The sequence below is a fragment of the Narcine bancroftii genome, chromosome 8, assembly GCF_036971445.1.
Source record: "Narcine bancroftii isolate sNarBan1 chromosome 8, sNarBan1.hap1, whole genome shotgun sequence".
Classification (NCBI taxonomy): Eukaryota; Metazoa; Chordata; class Chondrichthyes; order Torpediniformes; family Narcinidae; genus Narcine; species Narcine bancroftii.
In genome coordinates, this window is record NC_091476.1 from 74711518 (window position 1) to 74731942 (window position 20425).

The 20425-nt window shown below is 52.2% G+C and overlaps 1 protein-coding gene across 1 annotated transcript in view; it reads left to right on the forward strand.

The window, feature by feature from the left end:
- LOC138740892 (zinc finger protein ubi-d4-like) overlaps positions 1 to 16852 on the forward strand; it is a 35379-nt gene extending 18527 nt beyond the window's left edge. The window contains 8 exon segments of the mRNA XM_069894174.1: positions 5244 to 5375; positions 9143 to 9181; positions 10720 to 10848; positions 13476 to 13574; positions 13577 to 13587; positions 13872 to 13904; positions 13906 to 13954; positions 14867 to 16852. Coding sequence (XP_069750275.1) covers positions 5244 to 5375; positions 9143 to 9181; positions 10720 to 10848; positions 13476 to 13574; positions 13577 to 13587; positions 13872 to 13904; positions 13906 to 13954; positions 14867 to 14949 — 575 coding nt within the window. The 3' untranslated portion in view covers positions 14950 to 16852.
- Positions 16853 to 20425: the final 3573 nt, after the last annotated feature.

Consider the following 20425-nt stretch of genomic DNA (forward strand, 5'->3'; position numbering starts at 1 on the left):
GGGGTGGGGGAGGGTGGGGAACATCACCACGGGAGCACAGCGGTCAGCGGCCCTGAACTTCCAGGAAGGTTGGGTGTCCAGGAAGGGGGAAAACGCTGAGAATTCCTGGACACGCAGGGGGAATGGCAACGCAGGGCAAAAGATCAATCTGCCGGAGGAACTGAGAGGCTGCCGCAGAGTCTGTGGGAGAAAAATAATGGTGGTAAAAATACAGAAATGCTGGAGGAACTCAGCAGGTCTTGCAGCGTCAATAGGAGGCAAAGGTACCTCTGTATAGGACGACCCGAGTTTCCACCTAGAAGGTTGGTTTTGAGCAACACAGGTAGTCCTGGGTTGTGAACGAGATCCATACGGTTCTTATTTAGGAACATAGGAAGTAGGAACAGGAGTAGGCCAAAAATGGCCCATCGAGCCTGCTCCGCCACTCAATACGATCATAGCTGATCTAATTTATGACCTAACTCCACCTACCTGCCTTCTCCCCATATTCCCTAATTCCTCTATCATGTAAAAATTTATCTAACCGAATTTTAAATATGCTTAATGAGGCAGCCTCAACCACTTCCCTGGTTAGAGAATTCCAAACATTCACTACTCTTTGGGAAAAACTATTTTTCCTCATTTCTGTCCTAAATCTGCTCCCCTGAATCTTGAGACTGTGTCCTCTCATTTTAGTTTCCCCGGTGTGCTCAAAAAGCCTTCCTACATCTATCCTATCCATACCCTTCATAATCCTATATGTTTCTATAAGATCTCCTCTCATTCTTCTGAACTCGAGCGAATACAATCCTAGACGATTTAATCATTCATCATAAGTCAACCCCTTCATCCCAGGGATCAACCTAGTAAACCTCCTCTGGACCGCCTCCAAAGCCAGTATATCCTTCCTCAAATATGGAGACCAGAACTGGACACAGTTCTCCAGGTGCGGTCTCACCAGTACCTTATACAATTGCAACATTACCTCCCTACTCCTGAATTCAATTCCTCTAGCGATGAAGGCCAACATTCCATTTGCCTTCTTAATAACCTGCTGCACCTGCAACCTAACTTTTTGCGATTCATGCACAAGCACTCCCAAGTCCCTCTGCACAACAGCATGCTGTAGTTTTTCACCCTTTAAGTAATATTCAGCTCTTTTATTTTTCTTGCCAAAGTGGATAACCTCACACTTACTAACTTTGTACTCCATCTGCCAGACCTTTGCCCACTCATCCAGCTTAACTATATCCCTCTGCAGACTCTCCACATCCTCATTACAATTTGCTCTTCCACTCAATTTGGTGTCATCCGTAAACTTGGCTACACCACATTTTTGTCCCCTCCTCCAAGTATCATTTAGTCAAATTTCTCGAATTAGGCATCAAGATTCAGAGCTTTTCGGATCGGATTTGCACTTTGGAGGCATGGTTACAAGGGTAAATAACTACGATCCGATTTAAAAAGGCAGGTGACGTTCTCCTTCCTCGAGCTTGCAAACTGCTGAAGCCTTGCATACTCAGTTCATAAGTACAAGTTGTCCGTAAGTCAGTTGTTTAAAACCCGAGGACTGCCTGTACACTTTGTATAAGACGAGCCCTCCCCCCGACCAACGTTGCTGTTAAAAGCCAAACTGCAAAATTTTTAATCATAAATGATCTTTGAAAGGTTTAAATTTCATCTGGATATTTTAAAATAAGCCACTGTCGGCTCCTGTAGCAGTCCGTTTGAAGCCTGTACGGAGCCGATGGCAGTGGGGCTGGGCAGATGGACCCCCTCGGGGGAGCGCTGAGACTTCGCAATTAACTCACGGGGCCTTTGGGAGATTGTATCAGAGCAATGTTGCAAGGTAGGAATTTTAGACCCTTTGTGTAGGACGACCTCGATTTTTAAGGTGAAATTTTAAAGTTCCGGGGTCGTCCTACACAACAACATATAAGGTGTAAGATCTCCTGTATCCAGCACCTCTGGGGATCACTAATTTTTTGGTTGCCTGAGGTGCCCTCGAGCAATGCCTGACTAATACAGCTGCATTAAGAATAAACGGTTTAAAAGACAGTGTAAAATGTAAAATAATTTGACAATAATTTGAAAGGCAGACCTTAATTATGTAAAGTTCACTTTAATCGGGTAATTTCCATAACTTACAAAATTTAAAGTCAAACCCTTGGTTGCTGGCGCTGTAACAGCATTGCGCTACCCACTACGCAAACCATGCCGCTGTCATAAATAACCCTCCCGCCCTCCCCTCCCCCTATGTTTACAGTACTTTATGCACATAAAAGTAAAGACTTACCAGGCAGGATAAGGAGAGTCACCCGAGTTGCATCACCTGGCCTGGGTGCCGTCATTTTCTTTAAGCACAACTTTATTAGAACAACTGCTGCGAGCAGGATGTGGCCGGGACACTCCGCAGGCTGACCGTTAGCTCCCCTCTTTACCAAGGGGTGGTGCGTTGCTCTGGCGTACATTTACAATTTTAAACTTTTATTTATTTTAATTCTTTAAAACATTTATCTCCTCAGTTTTTTGGGGTTTATTTTGCCAGTTGCCGGTTCTGGATACTGGGGGTTTTACTGAATACCCAATGTTTCAGGCCTGAGTCCTCCTTCAGGGTGTAAGAAGGGCTTGATTATGGACTCAGGCCTGAAACGTCGGTAATAAATCTTTGCCTTCTGTGGACACTGCGAGACCAGCCAAGCTCCTCCAGCATGTTTTTACTGCAGTCACAGCATCTGCAGACTTCCGTGCTTCACGGAGGGGAGGCGGGGGGGAGTGGGGGGGAGGGGCGGGGAGAAAAGGGAATGGTTTAAGCTCACTCCTCATCTCGACCAAGGAGTTTCGGCAAGAATCAACCACCATTCTCCCCGGGGAGGGGGGAGGCGCAGCTCAACCAGCTGAGTTCTTCCAGCAGGTCGTGTTCAGCCAAGTTCCTGCCTCACTGACGCCACCCAGTTGACCAGGACTGGTCTCTGCAGACAAGTAGCCCTTTGACGCGCACAAGGACTGGCCTGTCACATTGGTGGAGCAGAGTCAGCCACGTTCCACAGTAGGAAAGCTGCCGCTTAATCTCCCGAGCCCGGCGGCGAACTGCATGTTAGCAGCAGCATGTACAGTGCACCCACCAGTGCTTATCCACTGAGGAATGACATTGTGGTCTTGTTTTGACTCTGCTCTCAATATGTACAGTTTTTTTTAAAAAATTTGCCTGAACCTGTGCGTGGGTGGAATTGCATGCGTTTCATGGGGATGGACAACTCGGGAAATTGCTGTGTTGGCTTGGCCATGGGGATGTGCTGGGGGGAAAGGCAGAATTGCGCATGGTTTAACCTGCAATTCTTCACCAATTGCTAATTAAAACAAACGTGCTGACACTAGCAACAGCGCCAGACTACTAGCCTCAACAAAGGCTTGAATTTATCATACAGTTTAAAAAAAAAACCCTGCTATTCGGCACCTATCGGGATTGGTGGATGCCAGATAAGTGTATTTTCCGGTTGCTTGTGACTTATGATGCCTAACTAATACACCTGCATTCAGTATAAATAGTTTAAAAAAATAAATAAATACTGACCTTACACTGAACAAACTTCACTTGCGTGAATATATAAACCTTATTTTATTTTCAGTCACGTTCTTTTAACCGTCACTGCTTCTGCAGGTTCCTCCCCCTCCATGGAGCTGCCTGAAAGACCAACAATAGATAATTAACCCGCACCCCCCACTGCGACCGAGCAGGGATAAGGAGATACTTTAAGAGAGTTGCCCCAACGGCGAGCAGCATCGACCCGCTCTTCATCCTGGGTGACGCCGTCACTGTTTCACATGACTTTATCCAAACAGCTGCTACGAGCAGAGCCTGATCAAGGCCCCCGCTGGCTGGATATTTGCTCCCATCTTCACCACAGGTTTATGCGATAGCTCAGAGAACATTTGTTTTCACCATTTTAACCGTGTATTTTTTATCTATTATTCTCACCTGTAATTATTTTAAATTTAAAATGTATTTTCCTCAAATTTTTTTTATTTTTGCCGGTTGCTTGAATTCTGGATACCAGGGGTTTTGCTGTACATACTAAAAAAGGTGTGTAGTGAATGTTAGATCCTCAGATGGTAAGTGTGAGCAGTTCACTGCCCGTGGGATGAAGCTGTTCCCCAGCCTGGTGGTGCTGGCTCTGATCATCCTGCATCTCTTCCCCGACGGGAGCAATTGGAAGATGGGGTGGGAGGGGTCCTCCTTGATTTTGTACAATCTGGCTAGATCACAAAGATGAGGGGGGGGGGAGAAGATCCCAGTGATCCTCTCTGCCACCCTTATGGTCCTGTGGATTGACCTCTGATCCATTTCTCTGCACCCCACTGTGATGCAGCTGGCTGCTCTCGATAGAGCTCCTGTGATGGTGGTCGGTGGCCTCACTTGACTCAGGGGGCCCAACTCAGTCTTCTCAGGGGGCAGTCGCTGTTGCGCCTTCCTGACAAGTGAGGAGATTAGTATCCATGGTAGGTCACTTGTTGAGTGAAATGCAAGGACTACCCAGTTACTGATGTGTACTGGAGGGTGGACGTCCCTGGTCCTCTTGAAGTCCATGATCGTCTCCTTCGTCTTGTCCACGTTGAGACTCAGGTTGTCATTCTCACTCCATTAGCGCTGATGAATGTCAGCCCTCAGCCTCTGATGTTCTAGGGCAAAAGGTCCCAGCCTATCCTGTCAAGCAGTCCCAGAAATAAATAAATAAATTTCAGCCCATGAATACGAGAGTCTCTGATGGCCAGTGCGAGCAGTTCCTTTGGTCGTTCAGCATTCTCGCTGCCTGCGGGAAGAAGCTGTTCCTTGGCCTGGTGGTGCTGGCTCTGATCCTCCTGGATCTCTTCCCCGACGGGAGCAGCTGAAAGATGCCCTGTGCGGGGTGGAAGGGGTCCTCCATGACAACACTCCCTGTAGATAACGTCGTTTGTGGAGGGGGTGGGGGAGGCAAGAGAGACCAACAGTAAATACAGCCCTAGATTTATTTTGACAAACCCCCACCCCCCTCGCTCAAGCAGGCAGTGCACAGGTGAAATCGTAACCTCTGCTTTGTCGCAACGTGTGGCCCAGGAGCTTGGCAGACCTGCTCTCGACGCCAATTCCTTGTGCACAAAAACCTCTCGACGTGGGTACGCAGTCAGTTTCTTGACTTCTCCTGTGTGTCTCCCTCCTAACCTCCATCCTACCCCTCCCCATCCCTTTATTCCCCTCCCCCCCCACCCCCCCCACTCTGTAACAGTCTGCGGAAAACGTTACAAGAACCGTCCAGGACTCAGCTATCACTATGCCCACTCCCACCTGGCCGACGAGGAAGGGGACGACGACAAGGACCTAGAGCCACAGATACCCATGTCGCAGCGGAGAGAGGAATGTAAGTGCACGTGGCTGCGGCCCTTTCTGGTGTGGGCTCTGCGGGAGTTGGTTCCATCCGCTTGACCGCCGGTGGTAGTTGCAGGCAAGCCTTTAAAATGGATGTGGGGAAGGCTCGAGGACAGATGTGTAATATTATTGAGGGGAAACAAGGAAGATTGCAGGAGGGCAAGGGGAAAATTGACAGATTTTAAATTTAGACATACAGCACTGTAACAGGCCAATTTGGGTCCATGTCACCCAATTTACATACCATTAACCTACACCCGGTACGTTTTTGAAGGGTGGGGGGTAACCAGAGCTGCCCCCCCACCTCCCCCATGCAGGCGCAGGTTGAACGTGCAAACTCCTAACAGGCAGCACAAGTTTTGAACCCTGTTTGGACCCGATTGCTGGCGCTGCAAAGGTGTTGCGCTAACCGTTATGCCAGCCGGGGCAGAAAATGTGGGCAGCACAGTTAACGCCATGCCAGCGACACGGGTTCGAATCGGCACTGTCTGTATGAGGGGTTGTAGTTTAATTGGACGGCGTGGGTCGGAAGGACCTGTTACCGTGCTGTATGTCTAAATTTTTAAAATAAATCTGTAAAATTTAATTTTAATTTTTGCCGTCCAATTGACCCACAAGCCCGTACATTTTTGGAAGGAAACTGGAGCACGGGGAGAGCATGCAAACTCCTTGCAGACAGTGGCAGATTTGAACCCGGGTCGCTGACGCTGCAACAGTGTTGAGCTGACCACTACATGAACCCGCGCCACGATTACTTGTTTAAATGTATCTAAGAGCAAGCCTAGGGTTTGCTCTAAGCATCTCGATTTGTATGCGTGCAGCATTTACACCAGAGCCACAGAAGCTCGGGTCTTGGAGGCAGGCAGCATTCGTGGGGAGAAATGGTGTTGTTCGGGTTCGTGTGGGTCCCACAGATTAAGAACCAGACCGAAGTGCAGGTACAAAACACATGTTTATTTCAGGGACGGAATTGGGACAACAGGGCCGATATGTCAAGTAAAATTCTACACACACACAATACGCAGGGGGTAGATATACATGTTCGGATGACGAGGGGGGAACCGACAGAAACTGGTGAAGTTACAAGAGCATAAACATTCCACAATCAGATCAAGGTGATGTTACGTGCCCCCACCCCTCGACCGGTACGAACATGGCTCTAGCTACCTTGCCTCGAGACTCACCCCAACCCAGTGTGAAAAGTGCTACTTACATGTCACAAGGAGTTCAAAGAGGCAGAACAAAGGGGCACACGGTCCTTGATAGTTCATGGGGCAAAGCTGGGGCGCCAATCGTAAGGGTCAGGCTGGGCCCCAATGGTTGTTGTGGCCAATGGCTCAAAGCAAAGAACAGGGGTCAGCCAAGGTGATTCACCTAGGCCAATAGGGTGAAGGTCATGGGTGTCTGGCCGGGCTGCCCGGACTGCAACACCTGGTGGTTTAGGTAGGCCAATCGCAAGGGTCACCTTGAAAGCTCGGGGTGAGTCTATGACCTTGACCGGCAGGTCGTGCGTCTTCTGGACAGGAGCTCAGCACCGCCACCTGGTGGTGGACACTGCCTCTCCATTACAAATGGTCAGCCCAGCGGATTGAGTCAGGACCGTTTATCAAGACTAAAGTGGAAGGGAGAAAGAAGCTGGGGGGGTGGGGGGGGTATTGGACAGGGAAGATGCAGAAAGATGGTGGGAGAGTCCTGGACAGTAGTTCTCAACCTTCCCCCCCGCCCCCCACTTGCGTACCCCTTAAATAATCCTCTACAAACCACAGAGCACCTATGGCATCCTATGCCGTAGGTGCTCCAAGATTGGTAAGGGATTACTTCAGGTGGTACAAGAGTGGAAGGAAAAAGGTGGAGAACCACTGGTTCAGGACAAGAAGGCACAACTTCAGGATTGAAGGGCGTCTGCTTAGAACAGAGTCGCGGAGACATTTCTTCAGCCAGAGGAACTTGCTGCCACAGGTGGTTTTGGAGGCCGGATCATTGGATGTGTTTGAGGTAGAGATTAGCCAGGTTATGGGGAGAAGGGGCCAAGTGGAAGAATGGATCAGCAAATGCTTGAATGGCGGGGCAGACTTGATGGGCTGAATGGCCTGTTTCTGCTTCAGTGTAGTGAAGTGTGATGCAGATACTCGGAGCGATACTCTAACACAGGCAGAGCATCGTGTAGAGGTACTCTGGGTAAGAGGAATCAACTGGTGGGTTGGGGTCCAAATGGAGGGAGACTGGGAGTGAGTGAAGTTCAGAGGGATCTTGGTGTTCTAGTGTATGGGACAGAGAAACATCATGGGAATGGGGGGGGAGGGGGGTCCAGAAGGCAAACAGCACTCTATTGCAAAGGGGTTGGAGTGTAAGAATGGGGAGGTTTTGTACTAGTTGTACAGAGTGTTGGGGCTTCGCCAGGAGTACTGTGCCCAGCCTAGCTCCCCTTACCTATGGGATAGGGTTGCGTTGGAGATCGTCCAAAGAAGATTCACTGGCCCCATTCCTGGGACAGGAGGGTTGTCTCATTCCACACAGGCTGGACAGTTTTGGGAAGGGAGAGAGGGTTGACCCATCACAAGAGGCTGGACACTTGGGGAAGAGGAGAGGGTTGTCCCATCCCGTGAGGCTGGACACTTTGGGGAGGGGAGAGGATTGTCCCATCACGAGAAGCTGGACACTTTGGGGAGGAGGAGAGGATTGGCCTGTCCCAAGAGGCCGGACTGTTTAAATTTAAATTGCATACAGCGCGGTAACAGGCCATTTCACCCATGAGTCCGTGCCACCCCATAAACCAACACCCCTGGTGTGTTTCAAATGGTAGGAGGAAACGCACGCAGACACACGAAGGATGTAAAACTCCTTACAGACAGTGCAGATTCAAACCCCTGTCCCGATCTGTAAAGGCGTTGCCCTATAACCATTACGCCAACCGTGCCGTAGAAAAATAAGCAGTGACCTTATTCAAACAGATATTGCTGGTTTGTTGGGGAGGGGGGGGAGAGCACACAGATGACGTGTCACGAATGAGGGGATGTAGTTACATCACAAGCAACTGGTTGCTCACCTGGGTGGGGTGTAGAAATGTCCCCTCTCGGAAGGAGGTGACCCTCAGGAGCTCCCTGCCCCAGGGGGCCGGGTCATTAGTTAACAGGGATTGGAAAAGCAGTAGATGGTGATTGGGAACTGGTGCAGAGCAGGTGAAGCCAGCGCAGATTGGTCATGGTGATTGGTGGGGCAGGATTAAGGGGCAGAGTGGCCTCTAGTGCTTTTAACAGCCACAGGTGATGGTTGCTCTGCATTTCCTCCCAGCTCTCTGCCGACAAACCAGTGCCCTCCGCCTTCCTGCCGCCCTTGTTGAGAGGGTCGGTGAGAGGGAGCCCAGGTTTCAGGTGAAGGGAAATTTCTCCAGGCCCCTTTCACAATTGTCTCCCGGTGGCGCAGGGTGGTCCCCTAGTTATAAACCCACACAGCAGGATCCCGCAGTCCTGACCTTCTACCCCAGGCTGGCTGGTTCCGGTGGGTGGGAGCCCCCAAGCGTCTGGAAGGCGGCTGCATTTGTTGCCGTGTTTGAGCGGCCCGCAGTCGCTGGCGGGCGTGAAGGAGCGGTTGGAATCCCACCCCCACCCCTCCACTCCAGAGGGGTTGTGCTAGCTGGGTGTGCGAGGCTGGGGCAGGGGAATGATTGCGGGGGGCTGTGGGTCAGAGGGGATGTCGGCCCTGGAGGTTGGGGGTGGGGGGGCTGACCTTTGCTCACTTCTCCACTTCTCTTCGTTACAGCAGGTCGACCTCCTGGCGACTTGAGAAAATTGAAAGCAGGTCTGGAGCCAACCTCTCTTACTGCCTTGCTGTGTGTCGGGGATGTGGGGATGGGGGTGGGAGGAGAGGAGGGAGCGGTCCGGTCACACTGGCGCGGAGAACCGCGGGGACCCTCGCCTGCAGGGAATGGAGTCCAGCCCTGAGTGGAAGGGGAGGGAGGGCAGAACTGCTCCTTTATCAAGGGTGCATGTCTCCCATCATCGGGGAGGGACATCCAGCCTCTTGTTCCCCGCCCTGCACTCCTCAGCCCCCTACCCTCACTCCCAGAGCAACTGGATCCCTGCGGATGTCACAGGCTCTCCCCGCCCCCTTCCACATCCCTGATCCCCTTTCCCCTTCTACCCCTTCCACCTCTCTTGCCCCCTCCCAACCTCTCTTTATCTCTCTCTTTTCTCTCTCTCTATCCCTCTCTCTTTCTGTCCTTGCAAACTCTCTGGCACCCATGCACTTCACCAACTAAGATCCTCACAACACTAGGCCCTCCCCACTCCCTAAAAACTTTCCCACTCCCTAAAAACTTTCCCACTTCCAACCTAACCCCACGAGAACACAGGGGTGAAACCAATCTTTTGACCATGGCACTGGCAGCAAGAAGTAGTGGGAGCTGCATTTTTTATTTGCTTGTTCCTTGTCGAGGGTGAATTAGCCCTCCCTCCTGGCCTGCCGGGCCATCTCAGGGGGAGTTTTGGAGTCACCTCGCGAGCTCTGCCCAGATCAGGCTGGCTAAGGGTGGCGGGTGCTGGACGAGAGCGAGCCTTGGAGGTTGGGGCAGGGCACGGTGTGCGGAAAGACTGTGAGAAGGCAGCAGGAGGCAGGTGCGAACAGGAGGGTGGGGAGGGACTGGGGGATGCAGAGGGGGCTGAGGAGAGCGAAGGGCTGAGGACCGAGGGGTTGCCCGAGAGACGAAGGGTTGAACCAACAAGGAAGCTGGCCAAAGATGGAGGGAGGGAGTGCTGAGCCATGATGCTGGGCGGTTCACGATGATTCCGGGAACGAGAGGGAGCGTTTGACAGCTCTTGGCCTGGACTCGTTGGCATTTAGGAGAATGCGGGGGATCTCATTGAAAGGCATGGCAGAGAAGATGTTGAAAAGTTGTTTCCCGTGGCAGGAGAGTCTAGGACGAGGGCACAACTTCAGGATTGAAGGGCGTCCGCTGAGAACAGAGACGTGGAGGAATTTCTTCAACCGGAGGGCGGTGAATTTGTGGAATTTTATTGCCACAGGCGGTGGTAGAGGAAGGGTCATTGGGTGTAATAAGGTAGGGATTGATAAGGCAGGGATTGATAGGTTCTCGATTAGCCAGGGCATCGAAGATTATTCATTAAGCCCGGGCGGTGGGGTGGTGCAGACTTGATGGGCTGAATAGCCTACATCTGCTCCTCTGTTGAATGGGATTGGCACTGATGGGGGATGTACGTCCGGCACTCCTCTCTCCAGCCCCAGGGTAATCACTCATCCTTCATGCCAAGTGCGGCGGAGATGGCGACCGGCTGAATCGACCTCAGCTGGACCTCATATCCCCTGCTTCCAATTTGCAGCCAAGAAAGGTCCGGATGGACTGGCCCTCCCCAACAACTACTGCGACTTCTGCCTGGGTGACTCGAGGTTGAACAAGAAGACGGGGCAGTCGGAAGAGCTGGTGTCGTGCTCGGACTGTGGCCGCTCAGGTACTCTTCTTCCTGGCTCGGAAGCCCTCCGGCTCCTCCCCAGCCCCCACCACCCCTGCTTCACACTGGGCTTTATTCTCCATTCCCCATCCCCCCTCCCCCCCCCCCCACACTCCCACCTCCCCCCCATCCCCCAAATTTCTGTGCCTTTCAGAACAAATGTCAGGACCATAGCCTTATTACAAATGCAGTAAAGCCCCTGGTATCCAGCACCTGTGGGGATTGGTAGATGCCGGATAAGTGCATTTTCCGGTTGCTTGAGTTTGTGTGGTTGCGTGATTGACAAACTAAATTTACATATTTTTCACCTATTTATTTTTATTTGCTGGTTGCTTGGGGCCTTCTGTTGTTTGATCCCGGATACCAGGGGTTTTACTGTACAAACATTAAAAAAATATTGAGTAAATACAAACGTCTCAGAGGGTCAGTGTGAGTGGCTCCTTTGGTCGTTCAGTGTTCTCCCTGCCAGTGGGAAGAAGCTGATGGTGCTGGCTCTGATCCTCCTGGATCTCTTCCCCCTACGGGAGCAGCTGAAAGATGTGTGCAGGGAGGAAGGGGTCCTCCATGATTTTGCGCTTCTGGGGTGAGGTCATAGCAATTACGATGCTGCATATCCATAGCGTGTCAGGCTGTGAAGAGCAAGACCATGCGGGGAAGTAAGTATAGTAAAATCCCTAGTATCCAGCCTCTCTGGGGATTGGTCGATGCCAGATAAGTTTATTTTCTGGTTTCTTGAGACCTACTTTTACAGTTCTTAATATACTTGGATTCAGAATAAACAGTATAAAAGATAAAAAATACTGTCCTTACATGAACAAGCTTCACTTGTATGAATACATAAACCGTAAAACATTTTACTTTATTTTCAGTCACATTCTTTGAAAACATTTAACTGTCGCTGCATCTGCAGGTTCCTTCCCCTCCACGGAGCTGCTCAAAAAACGAACAATAACATTATAGATAATTAACCCCTTCCTCCCCGGAGTGACTCTTACTGAGCAGGGATAAGGAGACTCTTTAAGAGCGTCACCCCAACTGTGAGCAGAATCAACCTGCTCTTCATCCTGGGCGACGCCATTTTATTCAAACACAACTTCTTCCCCCTCCGCCACCAGATTCCTGATTGAACGATGAACCACAGATACTGCCTCACTTTGACTTTTTCTTGCACTATTTTTTTAAATCTATTTTGTAAGGTGGTTTATAGAAACGTTTGCCCTGTGATGCTGCCACAAAACAACGAATTCCGTGACACGCTCAGGGCAATAAATTCGGCCACAACTAAGGCTCTCACTGGCTGAATATTTGCTCCCATCTTCACCAAAAGTTTATATTACTTCAGAGAACATTTACAATTTTAAACTTGTCATTTTTTTTAACCTCTTGATTTAATATTTTATTTAAATATTTATTTTCCTCTTGTTTTTTAATCTTGAATTCTGGAGGGTTTCCTTTACCACCTCATTAAATTTAACTGTAGACATACAGCACGGTTACGGGCCCTTCCGTCCCAAGGGCCCGGGCTGCCCAATTACACCTTTAACCTACAACCCCCCCCCCCCCAGTATGTTTTGAAGGGTGGGAGGAAACCAGAGCGCTCCCCCCCCCCCCCCCCACCATGAACAAGGTGCATTGCCACCAAGCAAGAGGTCCTGCTGTAAGTGATTCCACCAGTCGGTCAGAGTCTTCTGTCTGTGCACAGTTCTCTGTCATTAATCTCAGCCAGTGGACAAGGTGGTTCCTGCCCTTCTCTGTAAAAACACAGTGCTGGAGAAACTCTGGAAAACACTGCAGAAATCCTCCAGCTTTGTGTCTTTATTTAAATCGCGGAGCCTGCAGACCTTCCCGTTTTACTTCTGTCTACTGCGAAATTTCTTTGAGGGATGCTTACCCGGAAGAAGGGGTGGCGCGGTTGGCATTGCGGTTTGCACGATGCTGTTTTAGCGCCGGCGACTGGTGTTCAAATCAGACGAGTTTGTTCAATTTCCCCCGTGTCTGCATAGGTTTCCTCTGGGAACTCCAGTTTCCTCCTCCGTTCAAAACGTATCAGGGTTTGGGGTCAATATTGAGTTATTGGGCGGCCCGGGATTACGGGCTGGAGGGCCCGTTATCGTGCTGGAGGGCTAGATTCAAATTTCTGCCACTGATTTGCTATTCAGCCACACCAACCATCCTTAAACCTTGGAGCATGGAGACTTGGACTGTGTACAGTGACTTCCGGAGTGTGATTGGGAGACCAGGACTGTGTACAGTGACTCCCAGTGTGGGATAGGGAGACCAGAACCGTGTACGGTGTTTCCTAGTGTGGGATGAGAGACCGGGACTATGTATGGTGATTCCTGGTGTGGGATAGGGAGAACAGGACTGTGTACGGTGATTCCTGGTGAGTGCCGGTGTGGGATAGCGAGACCAGGGCTCTGTATGTTGACACCTACCCTTCCAGTCCTTGTAAAAACCCAGTCGATGACTCTCTTCTGCTGAACGACATCATTCCTACAGCAGGGCGACCAAATTGGTTCTCCCTGGTAGGCAGGTAGGGGACAGAACCGAGGAGACCCTGTGCTGGTCCAGGGATGCTGCGGTATGTCAATGTTGGTGAACGGTAAAGCAGTGGCTTCTCCCTGCAGGACACCCGTCGTGCCTCCAGTTCACACCGGTGATGATGGCTGCGGTGAAAACCTACCGGTGGCAGTGCATCGAGTGCAAGTGCTGCAACTTGTGTGGCACTCTGAGAATGATGTAAGTCTGGGAATGGGACAGGACCAGGACTTGGGGGGGGGGGGGGGGGGCAATGGAACAACACGCCAGGGATGGGCGACTTGTCCCGGAACTCTATCCTGTCTTCAGAACAGAGGCACAACCTTCCACAAAATGAATCAAACCCTATGGCATCGCGCAGTGGGAGGGGTGTGGAGTGATGGGGGATGGACCGCTGTGGGGAGGGGCAGAGCAACGAGGAGGGATTGATGTGGGAGTGACCGGTGGAGTATGATTCCTACTCACGAACCTTCTGAATTTTCTAGGATCAGCTTCTGTTCTGTGATGACTGTGACCGTGGGATACCACATGTACTGCCTCACCCCACCCATGTCTGAACCCCCTGAAGGTGAGGCCCCCCTTCTCCTTCCTACCCCCTCCCCTCCCTAACCCCTCCCCCGTCTACTCTTCCCTCACCTCCCCCCCACCCTCCTCCCCCCCTTTTCCCCTCCCCTCTCGCCCCTCTCCTCCCTTGGGGTGATGCTTGGAGATGGAGATGGTCCTAGCTTAGCTGGGAGGGAGGAACAGGGTGTGTGGTAGGGTGGGGAGCACCTGGTCCCTGCACAGTTATGGCTGGTCCTTGTGTGTCCTCCACTTGCCTTCTCTCTGGACATTGCCCCACCTGCTGTGGCTGAAGCAGTTCCTGATTTCCCATTTTGCCTGCCCCTGCCCCCTACCACGGACTCTGACCTCCCTTCCCCTGCTGTCCCCTCTTCTGGATCCCCTCGGCTCCTGACCTACCCTGTTCTCCTTGCCCCTTGCTCACTCCCTCACCTTCCCTCTCCCTCTCTGGATCTACTCACCCGCCCTCTCTATTTCCTCTCGCTCTCCCTGCAGCCTCCTTTCTCTTTCTCTCTCTCTCTCCCTCCCTCCCTCCCTCCCATCTGCCCTCTGTTCCTCTCGCTCTACCACCGTTCTCTCTGCCCTCTTTCCCCACCCCTGTCCTTCTCACTCTCGACTTCCCCCCTGGGCTGTATCGTGAAGCTGTTTGTTTCCAGTGCAGGGGCTGATTGTACCTGACGATGTCCCACAGCTAGACCATGCATCACTGCAGGGTCGAGAGGGAGACGCCCGGCCGTTGACTGTCGGGCAGAGATTGTTGACTTGGTGCCCGCCTCTGCCAGCTGGGGAGGTTGTCCGCTCTCCTGGGGCCATAGCTGTTTCTCCTCTAGTCCACACCGGAGGGATGCACAGGGCCGTCTCCCCCATGGAGAGAAGGTTCCAGCGCCCAACTAACTTCCTCACCCTCTGCCCTTCGCAGGAAGCTGGAGCTGCCGCCTCTGCCTGGACACACTGAAAGAAAAAGCGTCGATTTACCAAAATCCGAATCCTCCCCCCTCCTAATTCACCCGGCTGGGACAGGAGACGTTTCCGGCAGGTTGGGGCATGCGAAACAGGAGTGTGCCACGTTCGGAAGAACTCCCAGCGAATCCCACCAGCAGCGCTCGAACTCGGTGCTTGTCAACTAGGACGGTGCAGTTAGCATAGGTAGTGGTTAGTGCCACGCTGTAACAGCGCCAGCGACTCGGTTCAAATCCACGCTGTCCATAAGGAGTTCGTACTTTCTCCCTGTGTCTGCGTGGGGTTTCCCCGGGGGCTCCGGTTTCCTCCCACCCTTCAAAACGTTTCGATGGGAGTTGGTCAAATTGGGCGCCATGGGCCGGAAGGGCCTGTTACCCTGTATGTCTAAAACTACCCATAGAGCAGGTCTTGGCTCGTGCGCAGAGGAGAGAGGTATCACTGGACGCTCCTGCGGTATCTCTACCCTCTTAGGCCTGGGACCAAGTCTGATCCATCCCAGTACGGACTGGTGATCTCTCTCCCTGCGGCACTGGGCCAAGATCCAGGCTGGCCCCGGTTTCCTTTCGATATCCGGGAGTGAGCAATCTCCCAGATGGACATCACGCCCAGAGTGTGGCTCCCGTTCCCTGGCCTGTCTGGGCGACTGCTTCCTCCCACCCCAGCCCAGTCAACAGGAACTTGCCTGGCCACTCGCGGCGGCTGTTGCTGGCTTTCAGTTCCTCCTTTCCGCCCCCCCCCCCTCCCCCCACTTGATACTCACTGACCTCCACCGGTCACAGGCCGGTCAGTTGCTCTGCCCCCCTCAACTATACCCACTGACCCGTACCGGTTACAGGCCAGTCAGTTCCTTTGCTCCCCTCAACAGTACCCACTGTCCCCATCAGTCACAGGTCAATCCGTTCCCTCCACACCTTGTACGCTCTGACCTCCCTGTGCCCTATGCACCAGGTTGCCTCTGGAACCAGTGCTCAGAACGGTGGAACCGTAGGTGCCCACCTTCTCTGCAGAAGAAGTGGCTCCTCCACCTACCAACACCCCCCCCCCCCCCCCACAGCTCGGCCCTTACCCTCCGGTTGAGCTGGTTCCCCACCGTTCCTCCTCTGCCTCACCAGCAGACAGTTGACGCCCTTGTTCTTCTCTATCGCCTGCCTGTTTGCGCACCTATTAACCTGCGTGCCTGTATGTACACGAACCTTTGCGTTCAGCAGGGCTGAGAGGCTTCACGCGGCTGCCCCGATTAGCTCTGCACGGCCCTCGGCTCTCCCCAGGTGGAGGGTCCTTCCCTCCCCGCTGACCACCAACGTGCCTCTACAGGTCACCCTCCAACCATTCCTGAGGTTTGCCCGCTCGATGGAGACCACCGGGGGTAGGGGGAAGGAAGCTTCAGTGCACCATCCATCGGTGGGACCCTGAACCCCATCCCGGGAGGATAGAGCTGGGCCCCACTACCCGATTGTCCGGGTATTCCCTCCTCTCTCCCACACTTCTTGCTCCCGGGGTGCCCCCCACCCCATGCTGCAGAGACCAGGATCTTTTGCTGACTGGTGACTGAAATGGTTTTAACGAGTGCACAGAATATTTGCACAAGAGGTTTTAAGTGAAATTTAGAAGTGAGATTGGAGCCCTCTCGTCCTCTGGGATGGTCTATTTTTTTAATCTATAGAGATATATATCCACACTTTAGTTAGAGTAGTCGAGACTAATGAGGCAAACTTTCCGCAGAATCTTACTAACTATCAAACGGAATTGTACTGTATATTTCAAACGTTATTTCTCTTCCCCCCCCCCCCCACCTTCATGTTTACTGCAACAAAGTATTTTTCCAATGTCATAAGGCATGAGCCATGATCTTTTCCACTCCAACTTTTGATACTTTATTTTTGTTCTTTTATTGGGGGAGGGAATGGGCGGGTGGGTTTCTGCTTTCCAAACTTTGCTTCTTTTCGATGTTAATTAAAGTTTCCACAAAATGAACTGGGTCGCGCCTTGTCTCGGTAGGCTGTGGGTGCCCACCCACAATTCCAAGTTGTCTTGCTAACCTGTGGTCAGCCAGGCTTTCACTCTCTTCCCCCCCCCCCCCTCCTCTCTCCCCTCTCTCTCCAACCCCCCCCCCCCCCCCCAGGGGAGACTTTGACCTTGCCCTGACCACCCTCGGATGTTTGCTGGTGCAATTCGTGGGATCGGCCTTGTCGGTGTCCGGGTGGTGGGGCAGAGGAACAGGTTTGAGGATGAACTAGAGGACTCTGGCCATGGATCACTGGTGTTTGTTGAAATGAAAATGCAGCTTCAAGCCAAACAAATTTATTCCACATTGAACTGACACAGATGCTCATTCGTACAGAAAGCAGATTCCATTCTTGCCCAGAGACGCACCCTGGCAAGAATGCTTCTTCGTAATGCGCTGGAACTGGGGAACGGAGATGGTGGGGAATCCTCCCATCCTGTCCCTCGGCGCAGGTAACATCGTGCACAGAGGTGGTATGGAGGGAAAGTGTGAGGAGGGGAGGGCAGGGCTGGGAGAGATTCTGCAGCCCAGTTGGGTGTGAAGACCACACCACTGCCGACGAACAGAACTGATCCCTGCACCTCTGCCCATCGATTCGCCTGTGGGATGTTGCTGTGCACCTGTTGGGTTTTGGTGGCTGCAGGCAACGGGGGGTGGGAATGAACCCTTCACTTCCCTGGCAGAATGAGCTCCTCGTCTGATCAGCAAAGTGGCAGAAACCCTTCGCCTGGGTGATTCTGGAACTGGGACTCCCCTCCCTGGAACCGTGGGTGGGGAGGGACCTTCCAGAGGTTTGGTCCCCAGTTCATTCCCAGCAGTAGGAAAGTCCAAAACTAGTCAGGAACTGAGTCACAGGGAAATGTAAAACAGGTTGGGACTTCATTCCCTGGAGTCTGGAAGAATGAGGAGAGATTTTGATGGAGGTTAACAAAATTACGAGGGGTACAGACAGTAAATGCAAGTAGACTTTCCCTCACGGAGATACAGCCGGACAGTATATAACCAACATTTTGGGCCTGAGCCCTTCATCGAGAATCTTGTGGAGCTTAGAGCATCAGGGATCACAGGCAGGGAGCAGTGAGAGAGAATCCCACAGAACTCCCTTTGGAGAGGAAAGGAGAACCTCAGGGTCGGCATCCCTCGAAGAGAATTCTCAGAGCGTCGCAGTAGACAAAGATCTGCGGACTCTGTGGTTGAAGTGTTGGAGAAACTCTGCAGGTTTTTTAAAAAATGTTTCCCACCGTTGAGGTTTTACTACAAACCAGAGGACAGGTGAAAGGGAAAAAGTTTAGGGAGAATGAGCTGAAGTGGTGAATGCCGGCTCAATCAATTTTAACATAGAAGAATTTAGACAAGCCCATGGATGGGAGGGGTATGGACTGGGCAGAAAAAATGGTTCAGCGCAGATTAAAAGGGCCGAATGGGCCTGATTCTCTGCTGCAATGTTCCATGGTTCTGTGATCCAATGGTGCGTTGAGTCCTAGGTCTTGGACTCTGCTGCTCAGCTTCGAGGACAGTGGGACGAGTCAGAATAATAGTCCGGCGGAGATCGTAAGGGTCTGCTTCTTTGCTGGTCATGTTCGACGGTAGAGGGCCCGGCCTTAAACGGGCAGCTTTTGCCCCGCCGAGAGGAGGGGTTAGTGGGTGTGGGGGGGGGGGGGAGACAGTTGCACAATTTAGAAGACTTTTGGAGGGGTTCGGGAGAGAGAAACGGGCCGAATTCGGCGATAACATCGCGGTCAGCACGGAGGAGATGGGCTGAAGGGTCGGCCTCAGGAAGGGGAGCTGCTTCCGCCGGGTCCAGCTGCCCGCGCCTTCCCCCCTACAGCTGCCTGCTGAGCTTGCGGGCTTGCCGTTCGCGTGCCTCGAACGCCGTCTTGGTGTCCATCAGCTCGCCCAGCGTCTTCTTCGCCTCCTCCAGCTCCTGCTCCAGCCGCTCGCACCTCTGCAACAGCTGCCCGTGCTTCTCCTCCAGCGCCGCCACTGTCTGCTTCAGCTCGGCCGCCTGCTGCCGGCATTCGGCCTTCGTCTGCTCGGCCTCCCGCACCAAGTGGTCCATCTGAGCCCGCGACATCCTGGAGCTGCACTCGTCCACAAGGTTCCTCTCTCTCTCTCTCCCCCCACTGCCTGTCTCTGTCTCCCTCTCCCTATCTCTCTTTCTCTTCCTGTCTCTCCCTCTCCCCCCCTCTCTCCTTCTCCCTGTCTCTCCCTCCCCTCTCCTTGTCACTCTCTCCCTCTGTCTTTCCTCTCTCCCTCCCTGTCTCTCTCCGTCTCTTTTTCCGCTCTCTCTCCTCCTCTCCCTGCCTCTCTGTCTCTCTTTGTCTATCACTTAGTTTTTCACCTCTTTATCTCACTTTCCCTCTCTTTCTCTCTCGCTTTATATCTCTTTCTCTTTGAATCTCCCTTTCTCTTTCTCTCTCTTCTCAGGCCCCTTCCAGCCACCACGAAGTGAGTCTTTGGTCAGGAAAGCGAGAGACAGAGACTTGATAAACTTCAGCATTTGGCATGGGGGGGGGGGGGGGGTGGGAGGATTTAGAAACGATGACCTAATTTGCGGATTAACTCTCCCTCGTTGCATCAGGACTTCACTCTAATCCGCCTTGTGTGGTGAACCTCAGGCGGCTTTGACAGGGAAAAGTGTCAGCTGCGATCACCTTGGGGCCAGTCTCCGAGCCATCCTTCCTTCCCTGACTGCTGCCCTGCAGTGGAGGCTCGCTTCCACGAGGTGGGGGCCCTGCTCCACCAGGTGGGTGAAATCATCAGACATCAGAGCAGAAACAGGACATTCAGCCCATTGAGTCTCTCCCCCCCCCCCCTGCCCGGCCTTCTCCCCATTACCTTTGATGCCCTGACTCATCAAGAACCTGTCGATCTCTGACTTAAATACACCCAAATGACCCGGCATCCACAACTGGCCGTGGCAACAAATTCCACAGAACTTACCGCCCTCTGGCTGAAGAAATTCCTCTATTCCAAGCGGACGCCCTTCAATCCTGAAGTTGTGCCCTCTTGTCCTGGACTCTCCCACCGTGGGGAACAACCTTTCTGCATCGACTCTGACCACGCCTTTCAACATTCAAAATATTTCTATGAGATTTCCCCCCCCCCCCCCTCACTTTGCTCAATTCGAACGAGTCCAGCCCAAGAGCTGTCAAACACACCTGTATGATAACCCTTTCATTCCCGTGGAATCATCCTTGTGAACCTCCTCCGAACGCTCTCCACATCTTCAGAACGTGTCCTTAATCTGGGTGAAGAGGAAGGGGGTTAGAAAACCCAGGCGAGGGGTAAAAGAAGGTCACATTGATGAGGATACAGGGGTAAGGAGACAGTTGGAATTAAAAGCCCAAGGTGAGGCCAGAATCAGAATTTATCATCATGAACACGTCACAAAATTTGTTGCTTTACAGCAGCTTCACAGCGCAAACATTTATATAAACCACCTCACAAGATAAATAGTGCACGAAAAATCAAAATGATTTGATTTTTGAAGTCTGGGGGACGTTGCCCATT